Source organism: Cervus elaphus, chromosome 29 (genome assembly GCF_910594005.1).
Source record: "Cervus elaphus chromosome 29, mCerEla1.1, whole genome shotgun sequence".
Lineage (NCBI taxonomy): Eukaryota > Metazoa > Chordata > Mammalia > Artiodactyla > Cervidae > Cervus > Cervus elaphus.
Genome location: NC_057843.1, coordinates 46,303,609 through 46,328,530, shown reverse-complemented (window position 1 = coordinate 46,328,530; position 24,922 = coordinate 46,303,609). Strand labels below are relative to the sequence as shown.

General features: G+C 39.1%; 2 protein-coding genes across 5 annotated transcripts in view; one reads left to right on the top strand and one right to left on the bottom strand.

Annotated features, from left to right (window-relative positions):
* Positions 1–6,157, bottom strand: part of C29H9orf85 (chromosome 29 C9orf85 homolog) — a 62,138-nt gene extending 55,981 nt beyond the window's left edge. Inside the window, exon 1 of the mRNA XM_043891181.1 lies at positions 5,857–6,157. Within this exon, the coding sequence (XP_043747116.1) occupies positions 5,857–5,958 (102 nt within the window). The 5' untranslated portion in view covers positions 5,959–6,157. The remainder of the gene's footprint in view (positions 1–5,856) is intronic.
* A 236-nt stretch (positions 6,158–6,393) lies between these two features.
* ABHD17B (abhydrolase domain containing 17B, depalmitoylase) overlaps positions 6,394–24,922 on the top strand; it is a 45,305-nt gene continuing 26,776 nt past the window's right edge. Inside the window, exons 1-2 of one of the 4 annotated variants that reach the window (XM_043891045.1) lie at positions 7,789–7,899; positions 10,280–10,451. The gene's annotated coding sequence lies outside the window, so the exon portion shown is untranslated. Of the gene's footprint in view, positions 7,058–7,267; positions 7,291–7,787; positions 7,900–10,279; positions 10,452–24,922 lie in introns of those variants that run through there. The other 3 variants (XM_043891043.1, XM_043891047.1, XM_043891044.1) reach the window with 3 other exon arrangements.

Below are 24,922 nucleotides of genomic sequence, written 5' to 3'. Positions count from 1 at the left end.
TGGGCTAGAGGAGATAAGACAAAGATCCCATATCACTTGAGTCCAAGCTACCCCGAACAAAACGAGCCTTACCACTAGTACCCTTTTCCATAATAGGGTTTTATTCACTCATCTTACAGGGCAGGCATCATGGCCAACTAAGTTACTATGACTCTACCCTATTGATTAAGATCCAGATTCAGTAATCTTATAAACAAGATCGATTTTGGTTTGGTTTTTTATTGTATTTTTTATTTTTGGCCACACCACATGGCTTCTGGGATCTTAGTTCCTGAACAAGGGATCAAAACCCAGGCCCTCGGCACTGCAAGCACAGAGTCCTAACCACTGGACCACCAGGGAATTCCCAAGGCCCACTTTGTAATGATCATCTGAATTCCTCTTACAGAGAGACAATACTTAAGTTGTATTGTAATACAATACTTAATTGTTTGTAAATAAAAGCTTACAAGATGGGAAAATATTAGAAGACAACTACTAGAATTATTTTGACTTGTGGTTAGCTAAGATATTCAGTATGTTAGAATGTCGATCTGTCATTTGTTTTCTTTCTAGAGAAGTTAATAAAATAGTTTTCTTTTTAAAAATACTGATAATAGGTAGTGTTTCTACAATGTGCCCAAACAAAAAAGCAAACAACAAAACAGAACTTTACGATATTTGAGTGGTTAATCATTTTACTGTAATATCTATTTTTAATTGATGTAAAACTTATGTATCATGCACAGACCTTAAAGGCTCAATTCAATGCACTCCAATAAGTGCTTTGTGATCTTCATGTTTCCATCACTCCAGAAAGTTGTCTTGAGCTCCTTCCAGTCAATTCCCCCACCACCCAAGGCAAACTACTGTTCAGATTTCTAGAGATGTGAGAAATACTCAACTTCTTTCCCTTCTCACAATGTTTCTGAGATTTATCTACATGTCTGCCATGTATCAGTAGCTTTTAAAACAAAACAGCAAAAAAAAAAAACAAAAAAAAAAACAGCAGAATAGTGTTTCACTATATGATTGACACAATCTGTTTATCTATTCTCTTGTTGAAGGATATTTGTGTTTTTTTATTTGTTGGGCTGTTGCAAATAAAGGTGCTTGTAAACATAGAATCCTGTTCTGCTGTATAAATGTAATCATATCAATACCTTTAAACTTCTGTCTAAACCAAGAGCTGAGGGACCTGACAGAACTAGCATGTTTTTACACAAAATGAATGAGAAGAGCCCTATCCCCGCTCCACAGCCCCGGTGGACTAGATGGGACCCACTTCAATCCAACCAGCCTATACCTGTGTTACGTGACACTCCAGGGGCAACACTTTGCAAGGAGAGACTCCTTCCCTGGAATATTTCAAACAGGCAGTGTTTAGGGTCAGTGGCACTAAAGCTCATCTCTGTTCCAACTCTAATCTAATGTTACAATGCCTCTATTACAGACAAAAACAGTCTTAAAAAACAACAGCCAACACACATACACAAAAAGGGACTTTTGATTTACCTGTTCTTTGAGGTCTCCCAGCACAGACCTCACCTAATCAATGGATAGCCACATACTAGGAACACAAATTTGGGCACTAATTTCCCAATAGGCAAAAACAGGAAAATTGTAGCATCTGTCTAAGGGTTATTTTGAAGATCAAATTAGGTAATATAGATCAAATATTCACAGTTGCTAACACACTTAAGTACAAAGCATTAGCTATTATTAACAAAACTTCATTTTCAAAACTAACTACAGAATATAGCCTCAGATTTTCCTTTTCCTTTTCAAGGTAATAACAAGAGATTCCTGAAAGGGATGTGTTCCCCTGCCCCAAATTACTTCACGTTAAATGTGTTCCCCCCCAAATTAATTCAAGTTCAACTGGTGTTGTGCAAACCAAAGTGCACAGTCAAGCAAGTTTTGGCTAAATCACTTTTTTTAAACTGCAAAATGTCTAAGTAATGTACATTGGTGATTTAAGTCACTAAGTCGTGTCCGACTCTTGTGACCCCGTGGACTGTAGCCTGCCAGACTCCTCTGTCCATGGGATTCTCCAGGCAAGAATACTGGAGAGGGTTGCCATTTCCTTCTCCAGGGGATCTTCCTGACCCAGGGATCGAACCCAGGTCTCCTGCATTGCAGGCACTATTACCCTCTAAAAGCAAGATCTAGTACTGACCACAGAATTGACTCCGGCCCAATCAATAAGATCATGTGATCCTGGGGTTCTAAGGCTTTTCAACATGCTAGTAAAAACAATGTTGACTACACATATGAAACAAATAGCATCCTTAAGAAGATGATATATGCTTTTCCCATTTCCCTCAGTTAAATGCTAGTCATCCTTCAGATCTCAGGGAAGCTTTCTTAAACCTTCCTAACTTAATCAAGATTCCTGCTAGACACTCTCAAGCTTCCCTTGGACTTTTCTTTCACAGCTCTTACTTCCATTCATATTAACATACTCAAAAGATTACCTAGTGCCTGTCACCTTACCCACCAAACTATATGCTTCAGTTAAAGGCCTGACTGTATATTACACTCAACTTTATACCCCTAGTATCTACCACAATGTTTGGTACCATATAAATGATGTGGAACAAATAACGTGAATACAAGAATTTCACTGCAGCTTCATTTGTCATAGTGAAAATTTGAAAACAACTCAAAGGTTTATTAATAGGAAAGTAATTAAGCTACTACATATATATGACAGAATAGTACACAACCATTAAAAAAGAAAGAGCTTAATTTCTATGTTCTGATATACCCAATCTTCTAAATGAAAAAAGAAAAAAGTATTTTATTTCATATGTACTATATTGTGCTTAGATGCCTAAAAACATACCATCAAACTGTTAACAATGACTACATCTAAAGAGGAACAGGCCTGGAAAAAAGTACTTTCACTTACTTTACACATTTCCGTGTTTCAATATTTTTCAACAAACATTTCTAATCAACTTTTTATTCTTTGAGCAACTGCATGTCCATATAAGTTATCATACACTAATGCTTAGTTCATATTTGTATCACTATTTCTTAAAAATATTTTTTGTAATTATCTCCGCAGAAACTGTGAGAGGAAGGTAACACAAAAGATAATATCAGCCCCTGTAGCATAGGTTAACAGCTGTATGTAAACTATCTAAATCACGAAGCAAACTAAACAGAACAGGAGCTAAAATGTGGGTCTGTTTTCTTGGTCCAAGGTTCCTTCCACTACACATCAGTGCCTTTCCAGTAAGGGACACAAGCCTGTCTTGATATAATCAATGTTTTTTTAGTACCAAGTGACTAGAAGGGATATGAAACTACTCCCATTTCCACCCCACCTTTGCAGGCCGATGGCCATAAAGGCTTCTTTTAATAACCCCAGAGAAAGGGAGGTTATAAAATTCTAGTGCATGCTAATCACTGTTAGACAGTTCCCTTATGTTGAGCTGAAACCTATCTCTTTTGCTTTGACTCACTGGTTCAAGTTTGGCATTTGGAATGCCAAGCTTCTCTCCTCTTTGAGAATATATTTAAGACAGCTATCATCTGTGTCTTTCTGGGATACTGTCTGAAATTTATAAGCTGTTCTTCAATAAAACATCTCATTATCCAACTTCTAATTTCGGTCCTGATAAACTACTTGGCAGAGGAGAAGGGGAACTATCCTGCAAGACTCCAACAAAATAATGAGGTACAAAGTAGTCAGTTGTTACTACAATCCTTCACGGAGGGTTACAGAGAACCATGCACATCTTAGCACTCCTTTGTTAGAGGTCACTGAAGTCAAACACCTTTCTGGTGTAAAGCACAGGAATGAAGACAGGGTCAGATGCTTACAACAAAATCCTGGCTTTCAACAGCTGACCATAGCTGGTTCAAGAATTTGCCATGAAGGCAGCATGGCATTCCTAATTATTCTTCCATAAGACACAGGAACAATCAACCTAATGGTCCTTTCTTAGTAAAATATTTCTTGCTGTTTTTGTCAGCACCTTCAATAACAAAGCACCAGGTGGTCCCACCAATGTACAAGTGAGACTTCCTCACAATTCAACAGAGACAAAGCAATGAATGATAAAAGTAATAAACAGAATGAAACTTAGCAACTGAACTGGAGATGCATGAAAAGATTTGAGACCATAATGACACGGCTGTTAGATACTACTAGAAAACACACAATGAAAAGTACAGGGCGTCTAGGAAGAAGTGCTAGGACAAGAAGGACAAGTTCCAGAAGCCTTGTACTTACAAGGACAAGAAGCACAGTAAGCTACATTGCCGCTACTCATCAAACGGGGCTTCCCTGGTGGCTCAGACGGTAAAGAATCAGCCTGCAATGCAAAAGACCTGGGTTCAATCCCTGGATGAGAAAGATCCCCTGGAGAAGGTAATGGCAACGCACTGCAGTATTCTTGCCTGGAGAATCCCATGGACCGACAGGCTATAGGCCATGGGGTCGCAGAGTCAGACAGGACTGAGCCACTAACACGTTCATTTATTAAACAAACTGCTTTTTATCACCTGATGAAAAACAACAGAAGTAAATGCTTATGCAAAAACTTAGAGTAGGAATACAGGACAAGACAGACATCTATTTGGAACAGCACAGCTTTTTACTCTGTTTTACCTATTGATGACAGGCACAAACTTGGTAAAGTGTTTCTAAATGTTGCTCCAGGTTTTCCTTCTGAATCTGAACCAAATTAAGAGGAAGGAGAGGGCCTCTGAGCAGCCAATTGAAAATAATCGCCCCTACTCTTCACTCAACTGTGCTTCCCTTCATCAGAATTTATAATTATACATCTCTGTGTTTATTGTCCCATGACCCAGAAAACCATAAGTTCCTTGAAGGCAGAGTCAACTCTTTTGAACACCGTATACATATGTACATAGGTCCTTGTACGTGAAAGATGCTCCTTAAATATCTGTATAGTGAAAACAGAAAGAGGAAAGGAAAAGGAAGTCACTGGGTACCCTAAACAGTCATTTTGCTTTTGTAGCCAATGTTGAGAAATTAATCACCTGTCAGACACTAATTATGATCCAGATTATTCATATACATGATTTACTTTACAATAATACTGGCAAGTCTCTCATTTGTGATCAAAGTAAGACTCAAAGAAACTAAATATTACATAACTTAAGTCACAAATCTAGCAAGTCTGAGCTCCAGTTTATGTTAATATCAGGTTTACCTGATATACTGGAGGCTGCCCCCAAGCTGCTCTCCACTCCTTACAGCTAAGGGAGGAGGGGGAAATACTTAACAGCAAATCAGTAGTTGTATATAACCCAAGATTTCTGGCTATCAATTCATTCTGAATTTGCTTCCAGCTTAAAGAAATCTAAAGAAATATAAACAGCAAAACAAGCATTTTTACATTCATCAAATAATTTGATTCTCAAAACAATCTTACAAATGAGAGAGAAATTCCCACTATGTTGGTGCGGACACTGGGGCTAAGAGCGCTTAAGAACTTTGACACTCTCCCTACAAACCTATGGGCCTGGGGTTTCCAAAAAGAAATAGTGACTGCATAAACTTAGTGCAACCTTTGAAAAAGACACGCGCGCCATAAACCTCGTTTTCCTACTGCAAATATGTAATCCAGATGGGAACGTTCAACGACGCGATTTTCCCATTGCATTTTAGATTTGATGAGGGTCCCATTCACTCTATACAATTAGTTAAACGTTGACTGCCAAATATAAATATTTACGAGGAGACAACACATGCAGGTCAAAGAAAGGACGTGGGAATATTATTTTAGAAAGGGCTGCAGTGCAGCCAAAACTCTGGGCTGCGTCCACATTTGCCTTCGCCAACTCCTCATCTCCCCTCCACTGAAGTCAGATTTAGTGCAACAGGCAGGTTCCTACCTTGGTCTGAACACTCTTATCAAACTTGTCATTTTTGAAGCTAAACGTATTCTGGTGCCTCTGAGGCCTGGAACGAGTCACGTTCCCTTTCTGTGAGCTCATCGCCGAAACGACAATCGCCTCGCGCTGGGACAAGGAAGATGCAGGGAAGAGTAAGATGCAAGGAACTACCCCGCGGAGCTCACGCTTCTACCACTGACCCGGAAGGAACTTAACCAGCTTTTCTGTCCCCGCCCCCGGCATATCCACGTGACTCCTCGCGGAGGTCAAAGGACACCCTCAGGCATCTCAGCGCCCGCAAGGTCCTTTTAAAACCGCCCAGTCTCGATCCTTCCCCCTTCTCGCAGCCTCTCTCTCTCAAACCCGGAGTAAAAATCCCGCTTTCTTCGAAGCGAGAATTCCCCCATTGGTCCAAATGTGGCAGTCCATCAAAGCCGAGGGGCGGGGAGACCTTGCTTCTATTGGCTCTCCTTTTCCGCAATCCCCGCCTCCTGCCGACTCTGCTCAACCTCTCCCGCGTCCTACTCCTCTGGGCTGCTTGTGATTGGTGGAAGTCGGGCTAAACTAGACTCCGTCCCTCCCCCGGCCCGCTCGCAGGCTGGAGCCGGGGTCAGCTTTGGCACCTTCCTACAGTCAGTGACCAACTCCTAGCTTAGTGAGCTCTCTGCAAACCCCAGGTTTTCCCTTCCAGCCTCCCGCCACGAGAGCTAGCCCGGCGGCCGTCAGACTGTAGGGGAGCGAAGAAAAGAGAATTAGAGAAAAGAAAGATCTGGCTGGGTCTGGGTGGTGTCTGCAGTGCCAGAAAGGGAGGTGGCGGCGGCTGCGGCAGCTGCGACCACGGCCGCGCGGGACGTGAGGCCCAAGAGCAGCCGACCGCGGCGGCGGAGGCGGCCGCTTCAGCGCCTCGCGCCGGGGCCGTTAGTCAGCAGAACGCGAGCCCGTGTGGAGGAGCAGGGCCGGCGCGAGGCGAGACTCAGGAGCTTAAGCCGGCCCCCTCGGGCGCCGCCGTCCTTCCACGTCCCGGCGCCGGGGGCTGCAGTCCTCGTTCCCGGCTTCTCGGCCGGGCCCGCCCGCAGGCGGGCAGAGTCCGGCAGCGGCAGCAGCAGCAGCGCGGATCGCGCCTCGTAGAGGACAGCGCGGCGGCAGAGGTTCCCTCCCGGCCCTTTCAGCCTGACGCGTTGGCTGCGGCCCTCAGGTGCAGGTGCGTGGGGCCGCGGCGGGGAGCGGGGGGGCCGGGCGCTGCGGCCGGGCTGGAGGAGGGGGCGCTGGGCCGGGAGCCGCAGCGCGGGAGGGACGAGCTGGGGGAGGGGAACGGGAGGCGTCTTTGTTGTTGGCGACCGGGATTCCTCTAGGCGCTGGGAAAGGCAGAGAAGCCACTCCCGATCGGGTCTGGGATTTTGAGAAGATTGTCTGTTGGTTCAGTGAAGGGGAGAGGTAGGAAAGTCTTTGCGGTCGATGAGGCTGCGGGAGTCGGAGGGCGGGAGAGGGACGGACAGATGAATTGGGGAAGGCTTTGGGTCCTCCTTTTAGAGAAGTCTCATTTCATCTCTTTGCCCTTCTCCTTGTGGACGGAAAGATGGGGTCAGGTTCACATTCCCACCCTCGCTCATTTTGAGATTCGCGGCGCCTGAAAACTGTCTCCTGAATGTCCTCGAATGTGCCAGCCTTGATTTTTAGATCGAATCTGCCCGGTCCTTTGTGATTTGTGTGTTCTGGTCCGGCCGTTCTAGGGTCTTTTTCTCTCGATGATCGAGCTTCACTCGAACTCTAGGACAGGCTCACCAGGAATTGTTTTTGAACTGAAAAATTAGTGTTTTGTTGTAATTTTTTTGAACCCTGAAACGAAAAGTTCTGTCAAGTTAGGTTATACTGTTGTGAAGAGATGTTTTAAAGAAGAGAGTTTAACCCTGGCTTTTTTTTTTTTTTTTAAGAAATGTTCAGAGCTTTGATCCATGGTGATTTCTGCCAATGCCAGGACACAACTTTCTAAAACAACACGTTGATTTATCAAAGTCGGTGTGAAGTGTATTGTTAAGCAAAAGAGTGAGTAACGGAATGCAGGGAGGGTGACCTTTAATTTTTCGCTCTTAGCTTATGAAAAGGTATTCATGTTTAATACTTTTTTCCTAATATACAGTTCTTGATCCACAAGATAATTCATTGATTTTTTTTTTAAGGCTCCAATAAATAAGAATTTTGGAGTTCTTGTGTCAGCGTTTAAAACTACCAGATGAATCTGAGTAAAAAGTCAGGTACATGTTGTAATAGCATTCGTCTGTTTACATTAACAAGAAGACATAATAAAATGAGCTTTTTTTGGTAAAGAGTTTGTCTCATATATTTATAGCATAAACTCATTTGGATGATTTATCTAATATCTAATCATAGCCAATATTTTGGTAATTATCATAATTGCCAGTGTTCTAATTGGGTGCCCAGCTCTTTGCTTGTTGGAAGTAGGGGTGGAGGCTAACTTAAAGAAGAGCAGTGGAGATAGCTATGCTTCAACTTAAAAAAGAAATAAGGTCCCTGTTGGGCAATAATTACTATATTACTTGAGATCCAGGAGGAAATAAATAGCACCCTCACCCATATTTTGACCTCTCTTTTCTCCTAGTCTAGTATTAATAAGGTTAATTGGCAAGGATAGGATTAGATTTTTAGCAGGCTAGGCAGTTTTAATTTTGTCTCTTGCTCTGCAGTACTGTAGTTGATCAGTGGCTTGCTCCTTGAGTATCTTTGCCTGTTTTGAAATGTGTATGCCCTCTGACAAAGAATTTTCTATTTCCTGTGACAAGCAAAATTACCATAAAGCATCATGGCAATGTAATGTTTGGGGCCATTTAATGAACACAGAAGAAATAGGCAATTAGTGTCTGTTCCAAGTTTTGTCACTGAATTGGTCTACAACTCCAGGCATGCTATCTCACATCTGAGTCAGTTTCTCCATCTGTGATATAGGGCTAATGAAATGTGCCACCTGCTCACTGTGTAGAAAGGGCAGTGAGAACCAGCAGTTCTTCTGGTTATGTGACATTGGTTGTTTTAGTGAATGACAGTACTTTTTAATGCAATTTTCTTGAGTTTGTTTTCATATTATGAATTTCAGTTCCTTGGTGAAGAATTAGGATAAACATAGTTATAGTAGGGAGACTCTATCCATATGCTATCACCTAGGAATGATAAACTCTAATTTTCTCCAGTGTTAAGAATATATAATTTGTTGTCATATCTTTAGAATCAGTGATGACAAGAAAGAGAGTGATAGATTGAGTTGGTGGGTTTATTTACTGATAGATTTTATTTCTACTATATCCAAGGTTTTGCTCTTAATTCTCAAAAATTACTCCTACTCTTCCTATGCTGTTAAAGATTTCTCACATACCAGTATGCCTCTCAAACCCAGCCTTCTGAGTTGGAGAGGAAAAAGGATGCTTTATGACTTTATTGCAGATGAAGTGAAGCCTAGAGAAGTTTAATTATTTGGATTGTCTAAAGCTACACAATTTGTAAGAACCAGAACTGAGACTTGAATCTGGGTCTTCTGACTTCTGATTCTGAATCCTTTCCTTTGGAGCAGTGTTTTCCAAACTTCTGTCCAGGAAGTTTTTGCCAATTCAGGTGAAGTGAGAAATAAGATAGTAATATAAGTATTGTTAACTTACAACATCATGAATATTCATGCACTCATTACCCAGTTGGAAAGTTATAACTACAAAACAAAGCTTCCTCTATACTTGGTACCCCTCTTAAATCCTATTTCCACACTTCCAACCACAAACCCCAACTTGACATACATCCTTCCTATCCATGTGTTTACTACATTCCTTTATATCCATGAACATTATATGGTTGTTTTTTTTTTATTGATTTAAGACTGCTTAAGTATGGTTTTTATATCTGTAGCTTGCTTTCTTCACTGAACATGCCAAGATTTATCTATGCTGATTCAGGTAGCTCTAGTTTATTATTACTGTCATTTGGTATGTGTTTTATTATGTGATATATCGAGTTTCTGTTAGTGATTTTAGTGGTTTCCAATTGTTTTCTTATTCAACATGATGTAGGGAATGTTCTTGTATATGTTTATTTAGGTAAAATGGAAGACTTCCTCCAGAGTAGTGGCTCTTGAACCTATATCTCATTTCTATAGAAATATTTTACAACCTCCCCAGTACTGTCCTAAATGAAATTCATAGTAATAAACTTCAATTGGTATTTTAAATAATGTAATATGCTTACTAAAATAAAGAAATAATTTATAACAAAGTAATGTATCGCACTGTGAAATGCTCAGGTTCAGCCACATTGTAATCTTGCTACCAAGTGTGATAATAGACCAAAAACATCAGAATTCTGGGGGTTGGTTAGAAATCAGAACCTCAGGTCCTACCCTAATAACTAAGGTGCTGAATATTAACAGGATTCCCAGGTGAACTGAGTGTACCTGGAAGTCTAAGAAGCACTGCTAGAAGAAAGAGTAGTAATCAGATACTTTGAACAGATGGGATCACCTTGACTAGGACAGGCGCTAAAGCAGATTAAACTGATGTGTTGGGTTGGCCACTGGAATACCAATAGAGGGATTTGAATTGGTAAGTTTCTGAAATAACTGTAATTTCAGTAAAGTTTGAACAAAATAAAAATGCAGGCTTCTCTCTTTACACAGGGGTTGCACTCTTTTAAATCTTAATCTTTGTTAAAAACAATGCAATTATACTTTGTGTTGAGTCCTATTTATCAATATCTGACCTTATTTTTTCCTTCTAGTCCCTTAAATGACTGTCCAGCAGAATATTCAGAAGTCATGGGACATGGGGCAGCATTATCTTTACATACCACGAATGCGTCATGTCCCTGGCATCTATTCAGTAGTGGCCCCCCCCCCCCCATTTGTTACAACTAAAAAGCTGTTAATGAGAAAGATTGCCCTGGGATATAAATATATCAATAGTATTAGACTGTGGGAACATAGGATAGGAGCTGCATCTTCAACTTCATTGGATACAATCAGTTTTCTCTCCAGAGTGTATCAGTAATGAATGAATGAAGTGAATGTTTTTCCACCTTCCAAATCAGTTCAATCACTCAGTCGTGTCCAGCTCTTTGCGACCTCATGAACCGCAGCACGCCAGGCCTCCCTGTCCATCACCAACTCCTGGAGTTTACCCAAACTCATGTCCATTGAGTCGGTGATGCCATCTAACCATTTCATCTTCTGTCGTCCCCTTCTCCTCCTGCCTTCAATCTTTCCCAGCATCAGGGTCTTTTCAAATGAGTAGGCTCTTTGCATCAGGTGGTCAAAGTATTGGAGTTTCAGCTTCAACATGAGTCCTTCCAGTGAAAACCCAGGACTGATTTCCTTTAGGTTGGACCGGTTGGATCTCCTTGCAGTCCAAGAGACTCTCAAGAATCTTCTCCAACACCACAGTTCAAAAGCATCAATTATTTGGCACTCAACTTTCTTTGTAGTCCAACTTTCACATCCATACATGACCACTGGAAAAACCATAGCCTTGACTAAACGGACCTTTGCTGGCAAAATAATGTCTCTGCTTTTTAATATGCTATCTAGGTTGATCATGACTTTCCTCCCAAGGAGTAAAGGTCTTTTAATTTCATGCCTGCAATCACCATCTGTGGTGATTTTGGAGCCCCAAAAAATAAAGTCAGCCACTGTTCCCCATCAGTTTGCCATGAATTGATGGGACCGGATGCCATAATCTTAGTTTTCTGAATGTTGAGCTTTAAGCCAACTTTTTCACTCTCCTCTTTGATTTTCAAGAGGTTCTTTAGTTCTTCACTGTCTTCCATAAGGGTGGTGTCATCTGCATATCTGAGGTTATTGATATTTCTCCCAGCAATCTTGATTCCAGCTTGTGCTTCCTCCAGCCCAGCATTTCGCAGGATATACTCTGCATATAAGTTAAATAAGCAGGGTGACAATATACAGCCTTGACGTACTCCTTTTCCTATTTGGAACCAGTCTGTTGTACCATGTCCAGTTCTAACTGTTGCTTCCTGACCTGCATACAGGTTTCTCAAGAGACAGATCAGGTGGTCTGGTATTCCCATCTCTTGAAGTTTGTTGTGATGCACAGAGTCAAAGGCTTTGGTGTAGTCAATAAAGCAGAAGTAGATCTTTTTCTGGAACTCTCTTGCTTTTTTGATAATGCAGCGAATGTTGGCAATTTGATCTCTGGTTCCTCTGCCTTTTCTAAAACCAGCTTGAACATCGGGAAGTTCAGGGTTCACGTATTGCTGAGGCCTGTCTTGGAGAATTTACTAGCATGTGAGACGAGTGCAATTGTGTGGTAGTTTGAGCATTCTTTGGCATTGCCTTTCTTTGTGATTGGAATGAAAACTGACCTTTTTCAGTCCTGTGGCCACTGCTGAGTTTTCCAAATTCACTGGCATATTGAGTGCAGCACTTTCTCAGCATCATCTTTTAGTATTTGAAGTAGCTCAACTGGAATTCCATCACCTCCACTAGCTTTGTTTGTAGTGATACATCCCACTACAAGTGATAAGACCCACTTGACTTCACATTCCAGGGTGTCTGGCTCTAGGTGAGTAATCACACCATCATGATTATCTGGGTCGTGAAGATCTTTTTTGTATAGTTTTTCTGTGTATTCTTGCCACCTCTTAATATCTTCTGCTTCTGTTAGGTCCATACCATTTGTGTCCTTTATTGAGCCCATCTTTGCATGAAATGTTCCCTTGGTATCTCTAATTTTCTTGAAGAGATCTCTAGTCTTTCCTAACCTATTGTTTTCCTCTATTTTTTTGCATTGATCACTGAGGTAGGCTCTCTTATCTTTCCTTGCTATTCTTTGGAACTCTGCATTCAAATGGGTATATCTTAACTTTTCACTTCTCTTCTTTTCACAGCTATTTGTAAGGCCTCCTCAGACAACCATTTTGCCTTTTTGCATTTCTTTTCCATGGGGATGGTCTTGATCCCTGTCTCCTGTACAGTGTCACAAACCTTCGTCCATAGTTCATCAGGCACTCTATCAGATCTAGTCCTTTAAATCTATTTCTCACTTCCACTGTATAATCATAAGGGATTTGATTTAGGTCATACCTGAATGGTCTAGTGGTTTTCCCCACTTTTTTCAATTTAAGTCTGAATTTGGCAATAAGGATTTCATGATCTGAGCCACAGTCAGCTCCCAGTCTTGTTTTTGCTGACTGTATAGAGCTTCTTCATCTTTGTCTGCAAAGAATATAATCAATCTGATTTTGGTGTTGACCATCTGGTGATGACCATGTGTAGAGTCTTCTCTTGTGTTGTTGGAAGAGGTTGTTTGGTATGACCAGTGCATTCTCTTGGCAATTCTCTGTTAGCCTTTGCCCTGCCTCACTCTGTATTCCAAGGCCAAATTTGCCAGGTGTTTCTTGACTTCCTACTTTTGCATTCCAGTCCCCTGTAATGAAAAGGACATCTTTTGGGGGTGTTAGTTCTAGAAGGTCTTGTAGGTCTTCATAGAACCGTTCAACTTCAGCTTCTTCAGTGTTACTGGTTGGGGCATAGACTTGGATTACCGTGATATTGAATGGTTTGCTTTGGAAACAAACAGAGCTCATTCTGTCGTTTTTGAGATTGCATCCAAGTACTGCATTTCGGACTCTCTTGTTGACTATGATGGCTACTCCATTTCTTCTAAGGGATTCCTGCCCATAGTAGTAGATATAATGCTCATCTGAGTTAAATTCACTATTCCAAATACTTAAGACTTCTTAAATTTTGACATTCTAAAGAATATGAAATGTTACCTCTTTGTAATTTTCATTTATATCTTCCCCAGTTAGTTGTGTAGTTAAGAACACTTGGTTTTCAGCTATTCATGTTCCTTTTCTACAAATTGCCTATTCTGTTTTTCTTTGAGATTATTTTATTGATTTGTAAGTACTTTTATGTATTTAGGATAATAGTACTTAGTAGCCTTTAGAAATATTTTCTAGTGTTTACGGTGCCTTTTCATTTTAAATATGGTATCTTTTGATGACTAGACATTCTTGATTTTAATGGCAAATTTATTCTCTTATCATGGTGCTTTTTCTCTGTAAAGGAAGTTTCTTGAGGTTGTAAAGATTGTTATAGTTTGTAAAAGTTTTACTTTTTCACATTTAGATGTTAAATACACATGGATCTGTGTTTATATAATGAGATATTTGTGAATCTAAATTTACTTAATAAAAATGACTACCCTTTATACTGAAATTGTTATTTTTATGTTGATGTGCTCTTATGAAATTATAGTGATAGTAGATTATATTTAGTTTGTAACATCCCTTTGTGGCAAAATTAAAATGTGATAACTTGTCATTCCAACTTTTTTTTTTTAATTTGACTGGATTTTAATGAAAGGTTTGGGAACTGCTTTTAGAGTACTCTGATTCCTTTTGATTCATGTTTGCCTCACATTCATCATCTAAAACATCACAGAAAATGATCAGGTACTCTTAGGTACTAATCTTTCATCATCTGCATCTCTACATTTTACAGTTTAACGTGCCTTTTTATTCTGAGTAGAATATTTTAAATAATACTTATGATCCTAATTTTAACATAATTTCAGACAAAATTCAAATATTATTTTAATGTTAATTTAGCTCTGATGTAGGTCCTAAGTATTTTGTTTTCCCAGGAATTAAAGGTGAAAATGGTTAAACGTGCCCTCATACAGTTAAAGATGAAAAAAGGGAAAGGAAGAATGGGCCGGTGTCTACTGAGCATCAGTCACTATTCTGGGTTTGAGGGAGTGCATCTGTAAACAAAACAAGCAAAGATCCCTAACTTCCTAGAGCCTACCAGCTAGCAGAGGATTATATACAATATGCATAATAAATTACTAATATGTTAGAAAGTGATAAATACTTTGAAGAAAAGGTAGAGAGTGGTAAGGGGGAGTCAAATGAGGCAATTTTGACCTTTGATATGGGGAGAATAAGTGGAAATGTGAGGTATGCAGTGAGGGCCTTGACCATGCACATAATCTTGGAAGAGTGGACAGAATACAGTGTTAAGTTAAAACTGTGTTCCTGGCTCTCCCATTTAATAAGAGGATGAACTTGGACAAGTTGATTGACATAACAACCTGAAGCCCTGATTTCTTCATATATAGAAAGATGATAATCTGAGAAAAGTATTATTAAGATTAAGGGAAGGACTTCCCTGGTGGTCCAGTGACTGAGCCTCCCCACTCCCAATGCAGGGGGACTGGGTTTGATCCCTGGTCAGAGAACTAGATCCCACATGCCTCAGCTAAGACCCAGTGCAGACAAATAAATAAATAAGAATAAAATTTAAAACAGCATGTTAAAAAGCAGAGACATTACTTTGCCAACAAAGGTCCATCTAGTCAAGGCTATGGTTTTTCCAGTAGTCATTTATGGATGTGAAACTATAAGGAAAGCTGAGCACCGAAGAATTGATGCTTTTGAACTGTGGTATTGGAGAAGACTCTCATTGAGAGTCCCTTGGACTGCAAGGAGATCCAACCAGTCCATCCTAAAGGAAATCAGTCCTGAATGTTCATTGGAAGGACTGATGTTGAAGCTGAAACTCCAATACTTTGGCCATCTCATGCGAAGAGCAGACTCATTTTAAAAGACCCTGATGCTGGGAAAGATTGAAGGCAGAAGGAGAAGGGGATGACAGAGGATGAAATGGTTGGATGACATCACCAACTCAATGCACATGAGTTTGAGTAAATTCTGGGAGTTGGTGATGGACAGGGAGGCCTGGTGTGCTACAGTCCATGGGGTCGCAAAGAGTCGGACACGACTGAGCGACTGAACTTAACTGAAAATTTTTTAAAAGATAAAAGGAGATAACAAGTTGAAAACACCTACCTCCTTCCCTCATCTCTCGCCGTGTAGATTTCATGTACCACTCTGTACTTTATTTTATAGCATTTGTCACAGTGTATATAATAACCTGTGTCAGTTGACAAATTTTATCTCACCTCTTGTGAAATAATGAGAAGAGCCAGTCAGTGTAGTATTTGGTTAGCCAAAATGTTCATTCAAGTTTTCCGTACTGTCTTATGGAAAAACCCGAACAACTTTTTTGGCCAACCCAATAATACGTATCATTAACATATAGTCATTTGTAACCTTCCTTTAAACTTTGTTTTTAAATTTGAAAATTATTTCATGCAGATTTGTTGGAAAGTCTTTTTATTTATAGTGTCTTTATGCTAGAGCTTCAAATTGTATTATAGGCATTAGCTCATTAAATCACTACACATCATTTTTGTGATGGAGGTGATAGAAATGTATCATCTTGCACTTGAAGAAATTGAAGCTGCTAAATGGCATAAAGTTACACAAAAAGTCAAGGTGAATCTGGGCCAAATCTGGTTATGGTTATATTTTCTCTATGCTCTTTTCTTTCTGCAGTATTGCTAAGTCCACTCTCTTTAAAGCATAAAAGCAAATATGTGTAGTTTGTTATATTGTTAAATTAGTGGCCTTTAGAAAATCATTAGATGCAAATGCTATTTTAGTTATGACTTTATTTTCAGTTTTCCCTGTAAAGCTTCTTACAGTGTATAAGGAGGTGGTACTAGAATTGGCAATAGAGTTAAGGGTTTTTACCCTTAAAATACATATTGCAAAGAAATTCTTTTCATTATGTCTGTCTTGGCATAACTAAGATTTATTTTTAGAAGGTAGCCACAGTAAAAGAATAGGATTAAGAGCATAAGTACATGCTTGACGTAGGTCAGGATGAAGAAGAATGAGGGGTTGGAAAAAAAACCTCATTAACTTGGTATAGGCAGGTCTCCATTCCAATCCCAAAAAATCTGAAATAAAAGCAAATGCCTCCAGGAACAAAAATAGAAAACATTATCAGTTTACCAATTGCAACAAATTTGTTTGACTTCCGGTTTTAGATTATTCTTAAATAAGCTTTGAAAATTAAAATCAATTGAAATAATTCCTGTAATAAAATTTCCCCAAAATGGCATTAGCAGATTGACCTAGATTTTTTGTTTCTGATTAGTATCCTGCTTGGTGTCCTGATAATTTTTCACTCTTTAGCTTTGCCATCTTCACTTCTAAAAGTAAAAAATTAATTTCCACACATCAGCTATCAAAAAGAAAATAATGCCATTCAGTGGCTTGGTTTGGCAAGCTTATATCTGAAACACTACAAGTTACATTTCATTCACAGCTTTTTAACAGACCTCAATGTCACTTTTATTAATGAAGATTTGGGGCAGTGAAGTCAATGTGAGTGAGGAGGACCTTTAAATATACATTGAGGACATTCTGATAGAATTCGCTAGGGTAATGGCTTTCAATTTTTTATTTGTTAAAATCCATGAGAAGTTTTGCTTTATGACCTAATACATGTGTGTACACTCACATAAAAGTTGCCCCTAAGAGATTATCTAAATGTTTAGTAGAATGAATGGAAAGGAAATTGCTCAGAAATAAGGATAGATACCAGGAAGGGAAATATCAGTTCAGTCACTCAGTCATGTCCAACTCTTTGCAACCCAGTGGACTACAGCACAGCTTTCCACTCCATCACCAACTCCCGGAGTTTGTTCAAACTCATGTCCATCGAGTTGGTGGTGCCATCCAACCTTCGCATCAGGTGGCGAAAGTATTAGAGCTTCAGCATCAGTCTTCCCAATGAATATTCAGGACTGATTTCTTTAAGGATGGATTGGTTGGATCTTCTTGCAGTCCAAGGGATTCTCAAGAGTCTTCTCCATCACCGCAGTTCAAAAGTATCAATTCTTTGGCGCTCAGGTTTCTTAATGGTGCAACTCTCACATCCATACATGACTACTGGAAAAGCCATAGCTTTGACTATATGGACCCTTGTTGGCAAAGTAATGTCTCTGCTTTTTAATAAGCTATCTAGGTTGGTCATAGTTTTTCTTCTAAGGAGCAAGCGTCTTAATTTCATGGCTGTAGTCACCATTTGCAGTTATTTTGAAGCCCAAGAAAATAAAGTCTATCACACTTCCCATTGTTTCCCCATCTGTTTGCCAGGAAGTGATGGGATCGGATGCCATGATCTTCATTTTTTGAATGTTGAGTTTAAAGTCAGCTTTTTCACTGTCCTCTTGCACTTTCATCAAGATGCTCTTCAGTTCCTCTTTGCTTTCTGCCATAAGGGTGGTATCATCTGCATATCTGAGGTTATTGATATTTCCCCTGACAATCTTGATTCCAGCTTGTGCTTCATCCAGCCCTGCGTTTCGCATGATGTACTCTGCATATAAGTTAAATAAGCAGGGTGACAATATACAGCCTTGACATACTCCTTTCCCTATTTGGAACCAGTCTATTGTTCCATGTCCAGTTCTAACTGTTGCTTCTTGACCTGCACACAGATTTCTCAGGAGGCAGGTCAGGTGATCTGGTATTCCCATCTCTTTCAGAATTTTCCACAGTTTTGTTGTGATCCACACAGTCAAAGGCTTTGGCGTGGTCAATAAAGCAGATGTTTTTCTGGAACTCTCTTGCTTTTTGTATGATCCAGCAGATGTTGGCAATTTGATCTCTGGTTCCTCTGCCTTTTCTAAATCCATCTTGAACATCTGGAAGTTCCCAGTGCAGTACTGTTGAAACCTTGCTTGGGGAATTTTAAGCATTACTTTGCTAGCATGTGAGATGAGTTCAGTTATACGAGAGTTTGAACATTCTTTGGCAATTGCCTTTCTTTGGGATTTGAATGAAAACTGACCTTTTCCAATCCTGTGGCCACTGCTAAGTTAGAAAAAAAACGAAGGGAAGAGGGTGGGACAAGCATGTATGACATGCTAAAGAATTTAGAGTTATCCAAGAGGAATATAAGACCCACTGAAGAATTTTAAATAAAAATGTGAAATCACTTGACAACAGTGTAGCATGTGCATTAGAGGAGTGTGAGATAAGATATTTCTGAGTGACTTTATGACATTAAATTGAAAAGTAATTGAGCTAAGATGTGGCTTAGGTGATGGAGAGATACATAGGAGTTCAGCCTTGATTGAGAGGAATGAAAGGGAGAGGGAGGAAGAGCAAGGAAGTATGGATTTAGATATTCAGGATCTGTAGCTTAAGAGAGAGTTCTGTGTTAAAGATTTAGGTTTAGACATCATTGGTGTATAAGTGATAGTTGAAGCCAGGGATATGGCTGAGAACAAGAGACAGGAAGACAAAAGAAGACCAAAGTGTTAGATAAAGCCTGGATTTGGGTGAGTTAAACAAAAGATAAGAGGAAGATAAAAGAAGCCGATCTGTAAATAATAGTAATAATAATAATAGTGTGTGCTCAGTAGTGTCCTACTCTTTGCGACCCCATGGACTATAATCTGCCAGGCTCTTCTGTCCATGGAATTTTCCAGGCAAGAATACTGGAGTAGGTTGCCATTCCGTACTCCAGGGGATTGAACCTTCATCTCTTATGTCTCCTGCATTGATAGGCACTACCTAGAAGGCCTAATAATAACAATAGTACAGCCTTTGAAAGATCACCAGAAAAACCTAATTTCAAGGAGAGGAGAGCACAATGATGTTTAATTCCACAAGTGATTGTGTAAATGGAAGACTAAGAAATACCCAATGCACTTGAAATTATGAGGTTACCAGTAATCCCGAACAATCAACAACTTCATGATAGATGTTGGGTCACAATTCATTTTGGGCTTCATGGGAAATAGTGGAAAATGAGTAGAGAAGTTTGATTCTGAAAGATAGTCAGAGAAGTAATAGAATCTAGATATAGATACATACCTTTTTTTTTTTTTAAAGAGGAGACTAATATGTTTATAAATAGTAGAAATGAATAGAAGAGCAGGAGAAGCTGAAGATAAAGGAAACATCAGCAAGGATAAGGCAGGGTCTCTGAACAGATACATTGAACCTTCCAGGATATGTGTGGAGAAGTTGGTCATGAGGAAGGAACACTTAGCAGTGAGAAGGAAGTCAGGATTTGATTGATTCCTAGGGTCCAGAAAGAGATCAGATACATGCCTGCTTCTCCAAGTAGTGAAGACCATCTGTTTCTGCATCTAGCATAGCAGGAATTTAGATGTCTCATTTATTGTTCCCAACAACTCTGCACAGTTTACAAATATTAATAAGATTGAGGCACAGAGAAGTACTGTAATTTATCTAAAGCTGCACAACTTAGAAGATAACTGAGCTGGAATTTGATTGCATTTATATCTAGTTTTCAAGCCCAGTAGTTCTAAAATTTATTATTTTTGAGGGGACGAACCAAATTTCCAAAAAGAGGGACGCGGCTTCCAATGTACGTTTCCCCCAGTACAATCACTTCAAAAATGAAAACTTAGTACCTATTACAATTTTTTGGTTTCTTACAAGAGTTTCATTTTTCAGAAAGAAGATATTTGTTGTTAGAAAACTGTCAAAAGGATTTAATCTCCAAATAGATGGCAGCCCTTTTAATTTATGAACTCACTACTTTTGTCCTTAACTTTCTCATTTTGCTGAAGAGTGGTAAAAGCCGGTGCGTGCGTGCTCAGTCACTTCAGTCGTGTCCAGCTCTGCAGCCCCATGGACTGTGAGCCTGCCGGGGATCCTACAGGCAGGATACTGGAATGAGCTGCCATGCCCTCCTTCAGGGGATCTTCCTGACCAGGGATCAAGCCCCTGTTACCTGCATTGCAGACCGATTCTTTACTGCTTAGCCACCTGGGAAGCCCATCATAGGGTAGTACCAGTCCTCACAGTACCCATGCCAACAGAGATTCATGAAATGAAACTTTATATACGAAAGTCAAGTACAGTGTTATCATTTTATAACAAGCTTCAGTTGTTATAGCTGAATGTTTTGTGTTCAAAAGAACTAAATATTATTTTTCCTCCATATTAGAAACTTCATATTTTGGTTTGCTGCAAGTTGATCTCTATGGATTCTCACTTCTAAACTTTTAAGAAGTTAATAAAATGACCGATAAACAAAAGCAACTCCAAGAAATTCAAAGCATTAATTCACAAACTGTTTTGTAAATTTGTTGGATATTTCTAGGTTTTGTTTATAAGGTTATTTTTTGAAGTGCTAAAAGCCACTGTAAATCTAAATACTTTAAGAAATAGAAAATCAAATTGCTCTAACAGATCTTGTACCATTGCTTACCTACCTTGTCCTACTTTGGGAATATTATCCTATGTGCATAAACTCATTTGCTTATAGAAGGGAGAATATTGCCTAACTTATAATGGTACATCTTTAATTAACACGTGTAGCTTAACGTTAGTCTTACAGAGTTCCTACCAAAGTGAACTGAGCTAAGTTCCATGTTCTTCTCTTTAAGTTTGAAGTTCTGCCGCCTGTGATTGAACTGGAAAGCAGTAAGAGTATGTAATACAGGGGGAAAATTAGCGTCCAGGGGCTTACAGTGGGCCACTAACTGATACCTTATCACTTAGGGAGAGTATGTTCTACCTGGAGGCTGCAAGAGCAAATCACTCCTGTAAGTACCCAGATCATTTAAAAGTGAGTGCTTTAAGAGTGCTTTAATCGTTCCTAGTAGCACACATTTCATTTTAAAAGAAACTCTCAGTCAATAGAAGAGAATGTTCAGTTTTTGCCAAAACAAAATTTAAATTAACTCTTCAGAGTAATTCATGAGTACTAGGCTCTCTAACGTGGTTCCCAAATTAATCAACTGGGAAGCATTTCAGCTTTCTTTTTTATTTTTTTTGCCACCGTTCAAATAACTCTTTTGAAAAAGGATTTTCTAGCCTTGTCCAAGGACACTGGTGATAACAGCTTACTTAATATGTAAAAATACAGTGTTGCAGCTTTATAATCAGGAAATGGATTTGCTATTGCAGATAATGATTATTAGCCAGATAGACCGTTAACACATTAATACATTGTACATGTAGTAATTATCCTTAACTTACTGGTCTGTTTATTTAACTGCCTCTCATAGCGATTTTAAATGTATCAGAAGGTGTTTTTTTAATCCATAGAGTACAATGTAAATAGAAACATAATTTGTCGGTTATTATGGTTTCCAGAAAGATTCAAGCCATAAATTACATACACTGGTGTTGTAAATCCTGGTTCAAAATAACAAAACATGTTTCAATTATATTTAGCATTATCTCAGTTTATACTCTGTCAGGTCTTTAGATATAGCTGCAGGCTCTTATTTTCTTTAATCTTTATGTCTTTTTCATTGCATGCGTATATTGCTATTGATCAGGTACTGCCTGTGTACTACTGAAGAAAATACATGGTCACTGACCTCATAGTAAAGACAGTAAGCATTAATCAATTAAACACAGTATTCACGTGTAAAGGAAAAGAACCACATGCTAAGAAAAAGAAGGACATGATTAAGATTTGAGGTGTACGAGATCTTTGGAAAAAGTGGCATTGGAGACCAGAATGCTAGAGGTCAGAGGAAGCAAACGGTGCATGTGTGCAAGTACAGTTGGATGCAGCTTTCAGGAAATGGAGGAGGGTGAGGAAGACGGCAGGCATAGAGGTGAAGGTGTCAAGGTAAGTTTGGACAAGTAGGGACAGGCCGTATCACACAAGGCCTTTCAGGACCTATGGAGAAATTAGATTTTATTACAAGTGCAGAGTGAAGCTATCAAGGAGTTCTTGACCAAGGTAATCTGATCATGTAGGCTATGTAGAAAAGAAATTGTAGGTTAGGAGAATATATGAATGAAATTCACATTTACTCTCAAACATTTTCTATTTGTTTGTTTACACCCACATTCTGAGTTATTCCTTCTGTTGTCTTATTCTTGGTAACTCTGGTCAGTCCTTTCATTCGTAAAACCTGGAAATTACTACAAAAAAGTGGAAAAGGTAACCTCAGCAAATCAAAAGAATTGCATGTGTTCTGCAATTAACAATGACAAAAAATGATTGTTTTTCCCAATTGAACTCTCTATTTAGTATAAAGATTTTACAATAATTGAGGTCAAGTTCATTGAAAACTTAACTGCTGTTTGATACTGTTTTAATTTTAGTAATGTTCCCGCAGGTTTCACATTTTGTGTTCACTTTAGAAGTGTTATATTTTAAAGGTTATTTTTACATTTTTGGTATTTTTTAGTACAATATACAATCAGATTTTTCCTTCTATATGGTCAAGGAGAGGAAAGGAATCATATCCAGTTGCATAAAGAGCAAAAATGTGAACATGGGATATGATGCCCCCAAAGTCCAGGCAGGTTACAGAGGAGAAGGAGGATTTAGCATAATAAAATATTCTTGCTGGAAAAGCTCTAGATCTTTTAGTTTAATCTTCTCACATTAAAACTGAGATAGTTGGGAGCATAAGAGCTCACTTGAGTTATAACTGGAACCTGAGTTTCCTAATTTCCTGAGTTGGTGTTGTTTCTACCATTCGTTTAGTTTGTAAAAATGAGGTACATATAATGTGAAACAATACTTCTTCAAAAGGTAAAAATTGTATAAAATGCCAAAAATTATTAGATGAGTTTAATATTTCATGCCTAAGGTGATATTTAATAACCCAATTGATGACATTTGAAACGGTGAATGGATTACCAATCTTTAATGCTTGCTTTCTTCTCCTCCCAAAAAAGTATTTACACCGGAGGTACACTAGACTTGTATGTGAAACTGGCTATCAGATTCTTCTCAAATCAGATGTCAAGGATTTGCCTCAACTGGTTTTTGCAAGCTTCGGTTCTTCCCTCCGTCCTACTTTTCTCCAGCTGCATTACTTGGCATACAATATCAGAAACATCATTGTTCTCTATCAGTTTTGACTAAAATACTTTTCAGACCTATTCTAGAAATTAATCTCTAAAAGAAAGCGCAACAACAAAAAGGTCTGCAATATTTATTTGCTGCTTGCCTCATTAAAAGGAGAATTAAAGACAAATTATTCAAAATACTTACTTACTATTTGGTCGCTCTGGGTCTTCGTTGCCGTCCTCGGGCTTTCTCGTTGTTGTGGCGAGCGGGGCTCCTCTTGGGTGCACCAGGCTCAGTAGTTTCGGCGCGCAGGCTTGGTTGCTCTGTGGGGTGTGGGATCTTGCTGGACCAGAGATGGAACCCATGTCCCCTGCACTGGCAGATGGATTCTTAACCACTGGACCACCAGGGAAGTCCAAGACAAAATTGATATTAACTAAAATATCCAGTAAATCAAGATTAGTTTTGGTTTATTTTGTGTCGTAGAAAGTTATAAAGTTACTTTTAAATGTAGTCACATATTGATATTTAATTAATGGTGTGTGGTTTATACATTTTGCACTATATAGACGTTTGTTAATTAATTTTCTCCTTTCTAAATAATGTATTTGACATACCTCCATGTAGCAGTTTGAAGGGTATGCCTGTTTGATATTTGTTTTTGAAAGCTTAAGATATAGGACACAAGTAAGTGCTCCAAAGTCATCAGTACTGTCAGATTCTAATGTAAATCCAAGTCAGTGTCGGTCTATATGCAGTTGCCTAAATGACTGCATCACTCTCTATTCTACGTGTGAGGAACTACAACGGTTTTCTACACATTGTTAAACAGAGATTTACTTTTTAAATTTCTCATTTGTCTAATCCTCCCCTTTCCCTGATTTCTTTTCTTCCTTTCCACCATAGACCCTTTGCCTTAGTTGTTTCTCAACTGTCATACTTTTATGTGTAGTACTCTCCTAGCCTGGAGGGTTTTCCCTCTGCTTTTGGAAATCATATCTACTGGCTATCAAGTCATAACTTCTTCATAAAGTCTTTCCTAAGTATTATGTACTTTTGTCTGATTCCTGAAGTTTAAAGTCTACCCCATATTACATAGCACTTACTTTTTTATAAGATGAAAAGACCTGTAGAACATTTTGTTGTTCAGTTACTAAGTCCTATCCAACTCTGGGACCCCATGGATTGCAGCACACCATGCTTCCCTGTCCTTCATTATCTCCCAGAGTTTTCTCAAATTCATATCCATTGATTCAGTGATGGTATCTAACCATCTTATCCTCTGCCACCCCCTTCTTTTGCCTTCCATCTTTCAGCATCAGAATCTTTTTCAATGATGTAGAACATCAGTTTATTAATAATGAATATATATATATATATCTTTCATTA